Source organism: Solenopsis invicta, chromosome 3, assembly GCF_016802725.1.
Source record: "Solenopsis invicta isolate M01_SB chromosome 3, UNIL_Sinv_3.0, whole genome shotgun sequence".
NCBI classification, from domain to species: Eukaryota; Metazoa; Arthropoda; class Insecta; order Hymenoptera; family Formicidae; genus Solenopsis; species Solenopsis invicta.
In genome coordinates this window covers 3592717-3608428 of record NC_052666.1, presented here as the reverse complement: position 1 = coordinate 3608428, position 15712 = coordinate 3592717, and the positions used below count along the sequence as shown (strand labels likewise).

At 39.0% G+C, this 15712-nt stretch overlaps 1 protein-coding gene across 11 annotated transcripts in view; it reads left to right on the top strand.

The window, feature by feature from the left end:
- LOC105203707 (ATP-binding cassette sub-family G member 1) overlaps positions 1-15712 on the top strand; it is a 69058-nt gene that overhangs the window by 21491 nt on the left and 31855 nt on the right. Inside the window, exon 2 of one of the 11 annotated variants that reach the window (XM_039446910.1) lies at positions 243-1374. The exons of 8 other annotated variants lie outside the window; for them this stretch is intronic. In XM_039446910.1, coding sequence (XP_039302844.1) covers positions 1304-1374 — 71 coding nt within the window. In that variant the 5' untranslated portion in view covers positions 243-1303. Of the gene's footprint in view, positions 1-204; positions 1375-15712 lie in introns of those variants that run through there. 2 more of the 11 variants (XM_039446917.1, XM_039446911.1) reach the window with 2 other exon arrangements.

Genomic DNA, 15712 nt, shown 5'->3' with positions numbered 1-15712 from the left:
TTGAACAGCTTAAATATTATATACAGAATTAAATTTAATATATAAATTATTATAGAACAATATATTTTACTGAAAATATATATTTCATTGTAAAATTTTATCTTTGAAAATCCTTAAACAAATTTTTTTAATAGATTTAAGACAAATTCTAAACGTGTTCAAAAGAGGAAAGAAATTAAAACTTTAGCTTGTTTAAACTTTTCTTCGATACATTCATATATTAAGAAATCTTTTTTTAATAGGTTACTGGATAGTATTAATACATTAAGAAAATATATTGATATGTCTACAAGTCAACTGGAACCGTATGTCATGGAAAATTCGATGAAGAAAAGGTTTTGTCCACTAAACTAGTAGTTTGGTCCCACGGTACGCCGCCGCCGCCGCTGCCAATGCAATTAAACAAGCCGCTGCCGAATATCTCGGTAGTCACGTGACGGTGTGCGAATCATGCGAATAGTGGACCTGGACATCATGCATCTCGTGTCACGTACGGAAAACCACTGATTACTGCGAGTTGTATACATGCGCGTGCATATGCGTATGTATATTTTCAGCAACCACTTGCCAGGCAAGAATTGACAATCGTTACATACACAACTCGCACGCAGCGTTTCTCCTCGCAGGACAAGTGCATGAAGTCTGGGCCAAAAAAATAAATGATTATTCAGACTGACAAAATTTGGTGACAGTGTAACTATTCAGAATATTTATTAACGTGTAAGTACGTAAATTAAATTTATAACAAAATTTTTAAGATACCTTGACATGTTTTCTGTTGGCATGTGAAAAAAAAATGTTTCTATGTTTAAACTGTCATTACTATTTAAGTACTTGTAAAATGGACAAAGACAATGTCGAGAACATTTTTAATAAGCCGGTTAAGGATTATGACATTACCTTACTGCACAACAATAATACAAAAACAATTTTGCATGAAAGAACTTTGGAACATTAAGTTTCGAATATCATAAAACGGAAGGCGGATATCATAAAATCCAGTTTTCCCTCGGTTATTTCTATACACCGCATTGAGGAGAATTATAAATTTGATTAGGAAAATGTGAAAATTTTAGACAACCGTCTTATGTAAAAAGATCGATATCCGAAATGTTACATTAAGAGACAATAGAGTAAACTTAATAAGTAAAGCGACACCGAACTTCTTTCCAAAGAATATTTTGCTATCCTTGACCGAAATTCCCCTTCTTAAATCCTTATCCCTTCTTTCCTATCTTGATTGTCGGTTTTGACTATACCCCGTTTCGCTCCGAATCAGTTGCCTCTAAGTATTTCGAATGTGATGTTTGTGTATTCTTATTTTAAATTGAGACACTCTACCGTGACTAAGACACAACTTTTCAAAACTTACAGGTAATACTAATTTCAATTTTAATCCGTTTCATTGTCTTATCTTTTTATATTTTATTTATCGACTACTTTTTCTATTAATCACGCTTTTTTGACTTCCTTTTATAATTTAATACAACCTTTTGATTTATAACCTTTTATATTTATAACCCCAAAAAATCTTTTTATTATTTATTTTAATTTATTTTACTTAAAGTGAATGTCCCAATTAGTAACCTGTCTTAGTTAGTGACCAGGCACATACATTTTATTGGAATTGCAAGGAAATTTTGCATTGCACATTTTCAGTATTAACTTTTTAACGTTCTAATTTCAAAGGAGTACATGTTTATATGAGTTTATATCATTTTTTTCTTTTATTTTATTAGTTTAAGTATATTAAATGCGAGCACATGTCACCAAGGCGTATGTGTGACGTTGGCTTTTAAGATACGCAAAATTTATGATACACTTGTGTCAATTAATGATTGTATTTAAATTATATATTTTATCAGAAATAGTGATAAAAGTGTTTATTATATTATTTGGACGTAGAAGAAATTAACAGAAAATGCAAATGTATTACATGGCTAGTTAAAAATAAAATAATGGTGGTGATTACTAATATGTACCGAAAAATGTACGTGTCAAAATAGTGACCGACTAGATAAAATAGCTTGAATTAATGTGATTTTTTTATTTGCTTCAGGAAATAATCTCATGTTATTATTAAATTTTAGTTTATTTTCACATTAGCTTGTTTTGTAGCTTTTTAACGTTAAAAAAATCCGCATAGTAAATGATTTCACAATCTCCAATAAAAAATAATTGACATATTTAAGATGTACTATATTTTCGAAATGATACTTTCACAAAATTATTTTTTCTTACCGAAAATTGCATTTTTCTCATGTCCAGATCAATTTTTGCATAAAAGTCGCAAATTTATTCATTCTAACCTATCCATACTTGACACTTCGTTTGCAGTTCACTAATTGGGACAAACATAGGTTACTAATTGAGACAAAGCAAAATCGAACGGTCACTCGTAGATACATTTACATGAAGCAATATATTCGTTATTTATTGAATATGTATAGCATTGTAAAATTATTAGCGAAAGTTTCTATTGATAAAATAATCTAGTTTTCCAAGAATACAAAGGGTTTTAATTGAAAACCAAGTTTTATTTATTTAAATCTCATCCATAATTTTCACGGCCTTACCTGTTCATTAACTGGGACACTCATTTATTACTTATTTATTGCGCTCGGTAGTTTATAGTGTGAGTCGTTTTAATTTCAAAAATATGTGTCGACACACGTTTCCGAGAGGTCATGATCATCTTATGTTAATTTATAACTAACAATCACTGGACGATTTTTATTTACGATTTCCATAGATTTGGTAATTGTTATAATTATTGGTTGGTTTGATATTTAAAAAATTAGGATCAAACATTGTTGTTAATTATTGTTACTGATGCTTGCTTTGTTTGTACTAAAGAAGACCGTTTATTAAAACGTCGAAACGACTATTTAAAATTTGAATTTATTTCTTTGTTATTGCGTACAACACTTAGCGTGGATCTCGAGCAAGTTTATTCATCTTTAATTTTCATTAATTTTATTATTTTGGCATAACTTTGACATAAGTATTTCGGAATCTGTTAAATAATAAATTAATTGATTAACGGATTTTCACCCTTTTTTACATAAATTTAATGAAGTTTGTTTTACTTTCTTGGAAATTTTAATAATTTTTTATTAAAATCTGCAAACATGAATTATGGAAAACTGTTGTGAACTTATAAATACTTTATCATAAATTATTCTATTATAAAACTGTATGAACAATATGATAAAGACTCTCGAAACAAAAATATAAAAATATAATGTGTAGGTCTATGAGAGTGCAGCGCGGTTGATTTTGCGCGGAAATAAATAGTCATTTATAGACTGAGAATCACTTAATCAATCGACATTAATCTTTGAATGTTTCGACTCTCCTTGGCGTCATCATCAGCAAAAAATTTTGAATACTTAAATCAGAAATTCGTAAACAATCTTATCCTCTTAACGAATCAGTGCTGCAGTCATCGCCAATTCCATGTGGTTGTCACTACCAGTTTGCCGATTTCAAATTGAAAATTATTTCAACTTGATATGGCGGGAGTTTTGATCACCCTATAATTGATGTTATGTAATAGTAACTTTAAAGAGTTGTAGATTCGAGTGACTTGCCATTAAAAATCGACGACGACTCTCAAAGCTATGGATAAGTCATTTGACAATAGTAGTTATTGAACAGAATTAGGAAAAGCCGCACTCAGCACAAGATGTATCCAATCGAGTGGTTCCCAATCGACTGGTCGTTAAGCGTACATAAATCAGGTCGGAGATACATTGATTTAATAGGATATAGACAAGCAACTCAAAACAATAAGTATAAATCGTGGAGAATATAAACGTAAATACGTGATTCCGCCGTGCAAAAATGTGTCCGTTGATAGATTTGGTCAAAAAAAAAAAGAGTAAATAAATTAATACATAATTATTTAAAAAATACTAAAGAGTTGGATCATAAAAAGACATAAGTAAATTAAATACGTAAATAATTGAGTAAATAAACGGACACGTGAAAGGTTCCTACTTTAAGATTGCAATCTCTTTATCAGAGAAAGATACGCATGATGTAAATATTCGGTATCCGATTGTGAGTTCAAGCCATTTTTTTGCATCTAAATGTGCAACATTTCGGACACTAGTCGCTTTCCAAGGAAACGTTCAGAATCAAGAATTTTGATGTTCTCTCATTCATATTTATGATTAAACTCTATACGGTATTCAATAATTACGGAGGGGTTCCAATTAATGTTGTTGCGATTTTCCGTTATTCATGTTTTCAGTTTCTTGCTTGTCTGGCCAACGTATGAAGCATCGCATTCTTTATAAGCGATTTTGTATACAACATTTTTCATAGAACTCATTAGGAGAGTATTCTTCTGTCCTTTAATAAACCTGTTTAATTTGTAGAGACTAAAAAAGGCCGGTTTTACATGTAGATTCTTCGTAATGGATAAAAGTTTTTCAGAATTATTGGGAATGTATGGTAATAGGAACCACGGAGTTTTTTCTCTTACAGTGGAATCATTCATCATCTCTGGTTTTTTGTGTGTGTGTTTATAAATCAGTGATTTCAACCGGCTATTAATAGTCTCAAAGATAATCTTTACATAGTAAACATTATGTAACAGTATATTAATAATAAGCTCAAGGTTCTTTTTCTGGAATTTAGGGTTCGATAATAAGAATGCTCTGTCAACCATTCCCATAATTGTTCCTCTTTTTTGTGACAGTGGGTGTGCCGAAAGAAAATTAAGGTATCTACCTGAAAAAGCAGGCTTGTGATACCAGTCAATCATAAATATGTTATCGGTTTTTAAAAAACAGTAAAAAATTATTTAATAGCTACAGCTCAAATGGCATCAAATTTCAATCTGAAATGGTTTGTAGTTGTTTGTAGTTTATGAATTTTTGTTTATAGTTTAAAAATAAGTATGTTTTTGATTCTTTTAAACCAGTTATAAATTATTATATAACAATAACTTGAATGGTATTATACTTTTATATAAAATTGTTTGTAGAAATTGTTTGCAATTCAAGAATTTTTTCATAGGTTAAAAGTAAGCATGCTTAAAAACAGAAATTGTGATGACATTTGTGCTGCAGTTAAAAATTAATCCTTAAATGATTTTTAAAAATCAATAATATACTTATTTTTCAATTATAAAATAAATTTTGAACTACAAACAACTACAAACATTATTAGATTGAAGTCTGATGCCATTTAAACTGTAGCTATTAAATAATTTTTTACTGTTTTTTGAAAACCGATAACATATTTATTTTTTAACTACAAACAAAATAATGTTTACTACAATCATTTACAGACAAAATCCTACAAGAAACACACTTTAAAATCTGATTTTGTAAAAGTCGGGTGCCAACTTCACGGAGGTGTGATAGCGTTTGTCTTTTGTTGCTCGCTATAACTTAAGGACCGTATACACTAGCGCGATGTGCGACGTGTTGCGCAATATGCGATGAACTATATCCAGTGATCGCACTGGTAAAGACCGTTCCGCTAAAAAGAGTAAATTGATCCAGGTTGATTATGAAGAAAATAATCGATTATAATTATTCTCCTTAATTAGTCAATTTTTTTTTAACTGAGGGGAAAAATTAGTAAATTTTAATAAATATTTATTTGAGTACTACTGAACGTTTAATAATACTATTAAATGTAAAAATATTTATTTAGTACAATTAAAAACCATTAATTTTATTTTATTAATTTTTTATTGAATAATACTGTTATATCACGCAAATAGAATTTTTCAAATACCTTTTTTTTGTGTAGAATTCAAAAGTATTATCACTAGTCGGCATAGGGTATCGTATCCACAAATGTGTTTTTTACGGCCAATGAAGTGTAGACACATAATTCAAATAAATATTTTTTTGTTTCAAATTAGAGATATTATCTACATTCGATTTCTTAATTTAAAAGATATTGAATTTATTAAAGTAATAAATAATTTCTCTGTTTTTGGCGACTTGTTTAAAAAAAAAACAGATTTTCTTCATTATAATAAATTTTTTTTTTATTTTTAAATAAATATTTTGTTATTTTTAAATATTTCATATTTAATCTTAAAAATAATATTTTTCTTAATTCAACGAATAATTTAATAGATGAAATGTAACGCTTTTCTAAATAAAGTAAATATTTATTTAAGTTAAAACATTTAATTTTAATGTAATGTATTTATTTAATCAAAAAAGATTTTTTCTCAGTGTATAATATATAATATAATGAATTTATACATCTTTATAAAAATATAATGCGTAGGGCTAATAAGATTGTAGCGCGGTTGATTTTGCGCTGAAATAAATAGTTATTTATAGACTGAGATTCATTTAATCAGTCGACATTTGTTAATGATTCGGGCACGCCATGCGCGTGCTCTGCCACGTTGGGTTCACGGGAGGATTACTTCGTGGTTAATAACGTGGTCGAGAAGCTGGTGTTCTCTCGATTAAAAGATTTATAGATCTCGGTGACAAAAATCGTACAGTTACAACGAACGCACCGACCTACTCGCTCGCGGGACATGGAGTGCTTCTGGGTCTGCATCGCGAGCATCCGAGGTTGCACGAGAGAGAACGGACCGAGCCGAACGAGAAGTGCCCGAGTCACTAGACGCGAACTTAACACAAAAGGGGGATTTCTCCGCGCGGGAAACTACAACTAGTATTATGGAAGGGCAGTATTAACTGTAGTACTTAACAACGCCGGCCCCCTTGAAAGTACGGACTTTCAAATTAGCAAGTGTACTCAAATAAGCAGCAAACGAAAGAGAAAAAAAAAAGAGAGAGGGGGGAGTAACAGTTAACGCAGCTTAAACGTAAGTTATCAACGCTAGGGGCTTAGAAGATAGAACTAAATAAACGCGCGTTGAAACTTATAACGTGACGCAAACTGAAATTAATGTGTAACTGAACCGAAAGGTATGACCGCAGCTAGATAAAAAAAAGGAAAGGGGGTGCGTTCCGAAGGACGTAAAACTAACAGATTTGTATCTTACATTCAGTGCCCTTAGGGCAATCACAGGTCATGCAACTTACTTAGCATCAACACTCAATGCTACAACTAGAGTTGTATTACAACCGACGTTCGCTTTCTAATGGCAGTATCGCCAGCCTTGACAATGGCCTTACAAACACGCCCTTAGCCGTCTTGATGGTGGCAGTTCGAGCCACCTTGTCGGATCCAGGGTGGACCTCCTGCACTCGTCCTATCGCCCACTGGAGAGGCGGCGAATTCGATTGTTTGATAAGCACCACTTGGTTGGGCATGAGCTGGGTGCCCTTGTCGCACTTCCATTTTGTCCGCTCTTGCAGGGAATGCAGGTACTCGTGACTCCACCTGCGCCAGAAATGTTGTCGCAGCTGTTCTACTCGCTGCCACCGAGTGAGGCTATTTTCATTCATATCGCTTACATCTAACTGAGGGAAGCTGTTCAATGGCGAGCCAATCAGAAAATGACCCGGGCTAAGATACGCTAAATCATTTGGGTCCGAACTTAGCGGAGTAAGGGGACGAGAATTTAAGACGGCCTCTATCTCTGAGAGTACCGTCTGCAATTCCTCATATGTTAGATGCGCCTGGCCCACGATGCGAGCCATGTGTAGTTTTGCGGACCTTACCGCCGCCTCCCACAACCCACCGAAGTGAGGAGCGTTCGGCGGGATAAAGTTCCACGATATCTCCTGCTCAGACATGAATCGCGAAATGTCAGCCTGAGCTTGCCGCCCGCGGTAAAGGTCGTAAAATTCCTTTAATTGATTTCGGGCTCCCACGAAAGTGGTCCCGTTGTCCGAATACATGTGCGAGGGCTTGCCTCTTCGCGAAATGAATCTCTTGAACGCGGCGATGAAGGCTTCTGATGTGAGGTCGCTGACGATCTCTATGTGCACGCTCTTGGTGGCGAAGCACACAAAGATCGCTATATATGCCTTGCTATTCCTTGCGTTACGGCGTCTTCCTTCCCGTGTTGTCACCGGTCCAGCATAGTCGACGCCGCAGTGACAAAACGGTCTGGATACGGTGACCCTACCGGCCGGCAACGAACCCATTGTGGCTTCCGAAAATCTCGGTTTTGCTTTGAAGCACGTTATGCATTTTTGAATGATATTACGTGTAGTCGATCGTAATGATAACGGCCAGAATCGCTGCCGGACAAACGCCATAGTCGCCTGTGCACCCGGGTGCATGTTTCTGTCATGTTCGAGTTTTATTATTCGCCTAGTCAATTCGTGATGCCGCGGCAATAATATTGGGTGGCAGGCATCGTATTGCAAATCTGAATTTTTTAGCCTGCCGCCCACGCGTATCAATCCGACTTCGTCCATGAATGGAGCCAATGAGAGTAGATTGCTAGATGCGTTAATGGAGCTTCCCTGACTTAGAATCTTGTATTCGCTTGGAAAGGCTCGGGCTTGTACGACTCTACACGTGACTTTTAAGGCAATTAGTTTTTCAGCGGGCGAAGGATATTCAGTGGGTACTTTCGGTCGATAAATCTTTGAGAACCTAAGGCAGTAAGCTATGATGCGACATATTTTCTTCAACTTGGAATATTTTTCCAATAGGTTGTTGATCACGCACTCGGTTTGTGTGATGACTGTCGCGACAACTCTTATTTGCTCGGGGACGTCGTCGTCCAATTGTTGGAATTTACCGTTTGGCCATTGGTCCTCGTTCATTTCTAAGAAGGGGGGTTCGTGTCACCACATGGAGGCCAATGCTAATTCGCGAGAGCCTATTCCGCGTGATAGGATGTCAGCAGGGTTATTCGAAGAGGGGACGTGACGCCATGTTCTGATGTCAGTTGAGCGCTGGATCTCGCCGACTCTGTTAGCTACAAACACTGACCACCTACGGGATGTGGAGGTTATCCAGTTTAGAGTGATTGTGGAGTCGGTCCACAGAAATGTAGCTACATTTGCTAGATTTATAGCCTCCTTGATCTTAACAATTAGCCTTGCTAGTAATAAGGCCGCCGATAATTCGAGTCGCGGTAAAGAAATTGTTTTGAGGGGTGCTATTTTGGACTTGGAGCACAGGAGTCTCGTGCAATAATCGTCTGACCCGAGCTTAGCACGCACGTATACACAAGCTCCGTACGCACGTTGGCTGGCGTCGCAGAACCCGTGTATCTGAAGTAATTGATGTTCGCTTCGGAGCTTGACACAGCGTGGAACCCTCAGATCATTCAACTCTACCAATTGCGTCTTGAGATCGGCCCATCGAGTGTGAATCCCTTGAGGGACGGATTCGTCCCAGTGAGTGCCCGCTAGCCAAAGTTCTTGGAGGATGAGCCTCGCAGTAATTGTAACGGGGCCGAGAAGGCCCAAGGGGTCAAACAGCCTTGCTGCTTCCGAGAGAATGGCGCGTTTGGATACAAAATTGCAAGCGGTGTCAACCTTATAAGAAATATGGAATTCATCCTGAACTTGATTCCATTGGATACCTAAAATAGACGAGTCGGCATCGTCCTTGATTTTGATCAGTTCCCCGTCAGTGATGGCGGCATTTTTTAGTAATTCGGGGCAACTCGATGCCCACTTGCTGAGCTCGAACCCTCCCCGCCTTAGTAATTGAATCGTTTCGTCTCGAATTAGTTTTACTTCTCGGATGGTATCTGCCCCCGCGAGCAGATCGTCCATATAAAAATCGCGTTTGACATGTATAGAACCGATGGGATACTCGGCTGCGAATTGATCGGCTAGGTGTGAGAGACACCTGGTAGCCAGATATGAAGCGGAAGCCGTGCCGTAAGTAATCGTCACCAGCTCATATGTGCCGACCTCATCGTCGGGGTCTTCCCGCCACAATATACGCTGTAAGCTAGTTTGCGAGGGGTCAATCAAGATTTGTCTGTACATTTTTATTATATTGGCTGTAATAGCGTACCGGAAAGTTCGAAACCGAAGCAATATCGACATTAAGTCCTGTTGGACTACCGGTCCTATCATAAGCGCGTCGTTTAAGGACACGTTAGAGCTCCCTTTGCAAGACGCGTCGAATACAACGCGTAATTTAGAGGATTCGCCTGAAATCTTGTGCACGCAGTGGTGCGGTAAATAGAACGAGACTGGTGTCTCGATGTGCTGTGGGTCAACGCGCCGCATATGAGCTAGTGACAAATACTCGCGCATGAATTGTGAATACTGAGCCTTTAAGTCTGGATTACGTTTGAAACGTCTTTCGATTCCCATTAAACGTTTGAAGGCAATGCTGCGAGAATCTCCAAGCCTGAAGATTATTTGTTCCTTGACAAGAAGCTTCACAACGTACCTGTCTTGTGGCGTTTGGGTTACGTTGTTTAAGAAGTGACGCTCACAATATCTCTCTTCCAAAGTGTAATTGTCGGGAGAATCGGACCTGTCATCAATTTGCCAGAGTCGGCCTAATTGCGCGTGCAGCTCAACGTTAGTAATTGAGGTGTGAAATGAATTTACTTTTGACGCGCTGGCTAATGAATTGCTGAATGGACCGCCTATTACCCATCCTAACTGCGTCTTTTGCAACGTTAGTCGCTTGTCTGGAATTTTAATCTGACCGACGCACAGTAGTTCCCAAAATATATCCACCCCGATCAGAATATCTATGTCTGTTGATGCATAAAATCGAGGATCAGCTAGTTTTATATTACGAGGGACGTCGATCGCGTTTTGCTTAAGGGGGGAGGCAGGAAGCGGATCGGTGACGCGATCCGCGACAACACATTCTATGCTAGCGTTGTACGAGGTTAGGCGTGATTGCAACTTTACTTCGACTACCTGCGCTGTTGTCGACGCGGTTCCGTTTACGCCCGAAAGTGATACGTTTAATGGATGTGAGGTTAAACCGAGGCTTGTTAAGTATTTTTCGGAGATTAAATTGGCTTGCGACCCGGAATCTAATAATGCTCGGCCTGACTAAGAGAGCCTTGGCTGTCGTAAACATATACTACTGCCGTGGACAGTAAGGATTGACCGCTTCTAAGTACGCTCGACGCGGTGGTTAGCTGCGCGACTGTTAAGTTCGCCGATTTCGGCGTTTCATTATCTCCCGCGTTGCGTCCGGACGATCCCGGGGAAGCGTTGCTTACGTGCAGCAACGTATTGTGCTTAGCTTGGCAAATTCTGCAGCCTCCGGAAGTGCACTCACTCGACGCGTGGGAACTCGAGCGCAAACAATTTGGGCACAATTTTCTATCGCGAATTTCCGATATTCTTTTTTTTGTAGCAAGAGCTAAGAAATCCCTGCAATAATAGATCGAATGCTCTCCTTGACAAAAATGGCATTTTTTCTTTATGGTGGTAGCACACGACTGTTTTTTAACACCAGATTGTAGACGCGCGCTGGACGTTTTCGCGGCCGCGGCGCTCGACTTGCCCGTAGCTTCGAGCATCTGGCATTGGCGCGTTATGAAATCAAAGAATTGTTTCTGCGTTGGTAGTTCGTTGCCGGCTAACGACGATTGCCATTCGCGCAGCGTCACGGTATCCAATTTCGAAGATAAAACGTATATCAATAAATCGTCCCACTTGTCCGTGGGACGTTCAAGCGCCTAAAGGGCGTGGAGGTGTCGTGCTGCGCCATCCGCAATTTTTCGCAGTTCGACGTGATTCTCCTTTGCCATTGATGGCAGTTCAATGAGAGCCTTAATATGGCTTTGTACTATAACGCGTTTATTGTCGTACCGCTCCTTCAGTAGCGTCCACGCGACCTCATAGTTTACATCGGACATCTCTAATGAATCGACGACCTTGCCCGCATCGCCGGTGAGCGAGGCTCGTAGATATTGTAGCCTCTGAATGTTACTTAATTCAGTGTTTGAATGTATAACGGAAACGAACGTGTCGCGGAACGGGAACCACTCGTCGTATTTGCCCGAAAACGAAGGGAGATTGAGCTTTGGTAAGCGCACGTGAGCTAAGGGACGCGACGACTCGCGAGCGATGGATGTCGAGGAACCGACACTCAGCGCCGAACCGACACTTACCGCGGGGAACGTAACAGGCGTTAATAGCTCCCGCATTTTGGCCGCCAAACTATAAAAGGTATCTTCGAACGTGGCTCGGTCGGGCGCCTCGGCGTCATCTAAGGCTTCTAATTGAGTTTGTATACCGTCATAATCCGCCCAATATTTATCTAGCTTGATTTTACGCTCCTCGATCTGAGCGAGCTGCAAAGGATTGACCGTGCGTACCCCGTCCACGTACGTCTTGATTCTCGTACACGACGATGGTGGCGCGTTGCCTTTTGAGTAGCGCAAGAGCATTATCTTCGGTCATATTGAAAGAGAACAGAAATTTTCAATTCGCGAAAGCTGATTGGCTGCCACTGAAAGCTTACCTCGCTTTGCGCGCGCGCGCGCGACCGAATCGTAATGCTAGTCGTTGGCGCCGGGGAGGGGGGGGAAGAGGTCTCCTTGGCGAGGTGATGTCTAGAAATGGCGGCTCGATGTCTGGCTGTCGAAGCCGCTCGTCCTGCGTCGTCGCTGCGATGCGCCTCCTAGGTGAGGCGATGGCCAGAAGTGGCGGCTCGATGTCTGGCTGTCGAAGCCGCTCGTCCTGCGTCGTCGCTGCGATGCGCCTCCTAGGTGAGGCGATGGCCAGAAGTGGCGGCTCGATGTCTGGCTGTCGAAGCCGCTCGTCCTGCGTTGTCGCTGCGATGCGCCTCCTAGGTGAGGCGATGGCCAGAAGTGGCGGCTCGATGTCTGGCTGTCGAAGCCGCTCGTCTTGCGTCTCCTGAATGCTCGTTGCGCCGCTTCGGCGGGTGGCCGCGGCCTGCTTACCGGACTTGCTCGTCGCTGCGGTGCGCCTCCTAGGCGAGGCGCCGTGTCGACCTATGTCCGTGCGCTCGCTGATCGTCGCCGCAGTGCGCCTCCTTGGTGAGGCGTCGTTCGAATATGTCGAGCGCTCGCTTATGTCACGAGCCACGTGTCCGTGGTCGGACGCGTTCCTTGGAACAATCACTGCTGCACGCCCGTTGCCTCAGGTGACGCGCCCCGAAGATGTAATGTGCCCGCGTGGTCGGGCTACGATCCTCGTGTTTAATGGCTGCCGATCACCCGCTCATTTAGACGATGATTCTTGATGACGCAATGTGCCCGCGTAGTCAGGCCTGCGATCGTCGTAAAATGGCCGCTGTTCACGCCTCGTTGCACTGAACCTGGCTATCGTCGTTGACCGTCACACTGAGATCGCGGATTGAAGAATCCGGCTCGAAGGACCAAGATTGTTAATGATTCGGGCACGCCATGCGCGTGCTCTGCCACGTTGGGTTCACGGGAGGATTGCTTCGTGGTTAATAACGTGGTCGAGAAGCTGGTGTTCTCTCGATTAAAAGATTTATTGATCTCGGTGACAAAAATCGTACAGTTACAACGAACGCACCGACCTACTCGCTCGCGGGACATGGAGTGCTTCTGGGTCTGCATCGCGAGCATCCGAGGTTGCACGAGAGAGAACGGACCGAGCCGAACGAGAAGTGCCCGAGTCACTAGACGCGAACTTAACACAAAAGGGGGATTTCTCCGCGCGGGAAACTACAACTAGTATTATGGAAGGGCAGTATTAACTGTAGTACTTAACAACATTAATCTTTGAACGTTTCAACTCTCTTTGGCATCATCAGCAAAAAATTTTGAATACATAAATCAGAAATTCGTAAACAATCTTATCCTCTTAACTAATCAGTGCTTGAGTCATCGCCGATTCCATGTGATTGTCACTGCCGGTTTGCCGATTCCGAAGTGAAAATTATTTTAACGTGTTATGGGGAAAGTTTGATCACCCTACAATTGATATTATGTAATAAACTTTAAGTAACTTTAAAGAGTTGTAGATTTGAGTGACTTACCATTAAAAATCGACGACGACTCGCGAAGCCATGGATAAGGCATTTGACAATAGTAGTTATCGAACGGAATTAGGGAAGGCCGCAGTCAGTACAAGATGTTTCAAATCGACTCGACTAGTCGTTAAGCGTACATAAGCAGGTCGGAGATACATTGATTTAACAGAATATAGACAAGCAACTTAAAACAATAAGTATAAGTCGTGGAGAATATAAACATAAGTACGTGATTCCGCCGTGAAGAAATGTGTCCGTTGATAGAGTTTGTCAAAAAGAATTGAGTAAATAAATTAATACATAATTATTTAAAAAATACTAAAAAGTCGGATCATAAAAATACATAGATAAATTAAATACATAAATAATTGAGTAAATAAACGGACACGTAAAAGCTTCCTTCTCTAAGATCGCAATCTCTTTAACAGAGAAAGATACGCATTTATTTTTAACTACAAACAAAATAATATTCACTACAATCATCTACAGACAAAATCTTACAAGAAACACACTTTGAAATTCGATTTCGTAAAAGTCGGGTGCCAACTTCACGGAGGTCGCTATCACGCGCGACAAGCGTTTCGTGTCCGTTACTGTTATCCTGTGTTCTGTATATCGTGTGGTACCACGGCCGCGTGCGAGTACTACTTCATCGTTTGGAGTCCAATTTCCTGCAATTTAGACTTGTTATTTTGCTGTAATTATATTGAAGTTATACATTTACGATTCGAGCTACATTAAATCCTAATGCGTCTTTATTATAGGGGGGACCGGGACAAACCGTTAGACCTTTTTTTTCTTTTGTAACTCTCCTGAGTCCTATATTAAAAAAAAAAAAAAAAAAAAAAAAAAAAAAGAGAGAGCCGGTTTGAAAGGTTGAACCTTCCCCTTCACAATGCCGGTATAGATAGAACATGCAAATGTACTTGCTTTAAAGTACATATAAAAATGTCGACCAATGCCAATAATTAAGAATAGTCCCAAGCCCGGGGTAATTCGTAACTAGTCCGGGAATATTTCGAAATTTCTATTTTTCACAGATTTTGAAAGTCTGTAAAAAAGCTGTTGTTAAGACTTTCTTTTATTTAAAAAAGGATGTAGGTATACAAAAAACAAATGCAAACATACACGTTTGCATGTTCTTTTATGCCATTGGTGTGATTTCCTAACCTCACAAGTGTCAATCTTTAACGCTTTATAATTTTTTACTTGCTTAAGAGCAACGATTTTATATTCATATTTATGTTTTATGTACTAAAATACACAATATTATCAAGTTTGAACTAAACCATTGAAGAACTTTACTTCAATACTTAACTCTGCGTAACGCAAACGTTCGTAACACAACTCAACTGTTAAAATGATTATTAATACAATCATAAATACAAAATCCTTTAAGATCTATTATACTAGTAAAACATCACAATTATTTTTAATTTTGTCTGTAATTAATATTTTAACAATAAAAAATTCTGGCTATTCTAGTGCAATTTTAGCTTATGGAAAGTTAATATCATTGAAAATCGTTATTCTCTGTTGCAAGCTACATACATAATAAACAAATGACAATAGCTATAACAATTAATGTACAAGAAAGCCTTATTTCTTAATACATTATTTATAAAAAAATATATTTATTCCAGAAAATTGATATACATATTTGTTTCTTCCTATAGTTAGAAAGTTGAATAATATTATAATATGTTGCCATAAACCATAAAATAATGTATACTTATTAAAATTACAACACATTTTAATAAAAACGACTGATTTACCCACTCTGTTACAAACTTTCGTTGCACTGAATAAACGTGTTGTCAGCGGTATTAATTTAACCATAAAATAATGTATACTTATTAAAATTACAACACATTTTTATAAAAACGAC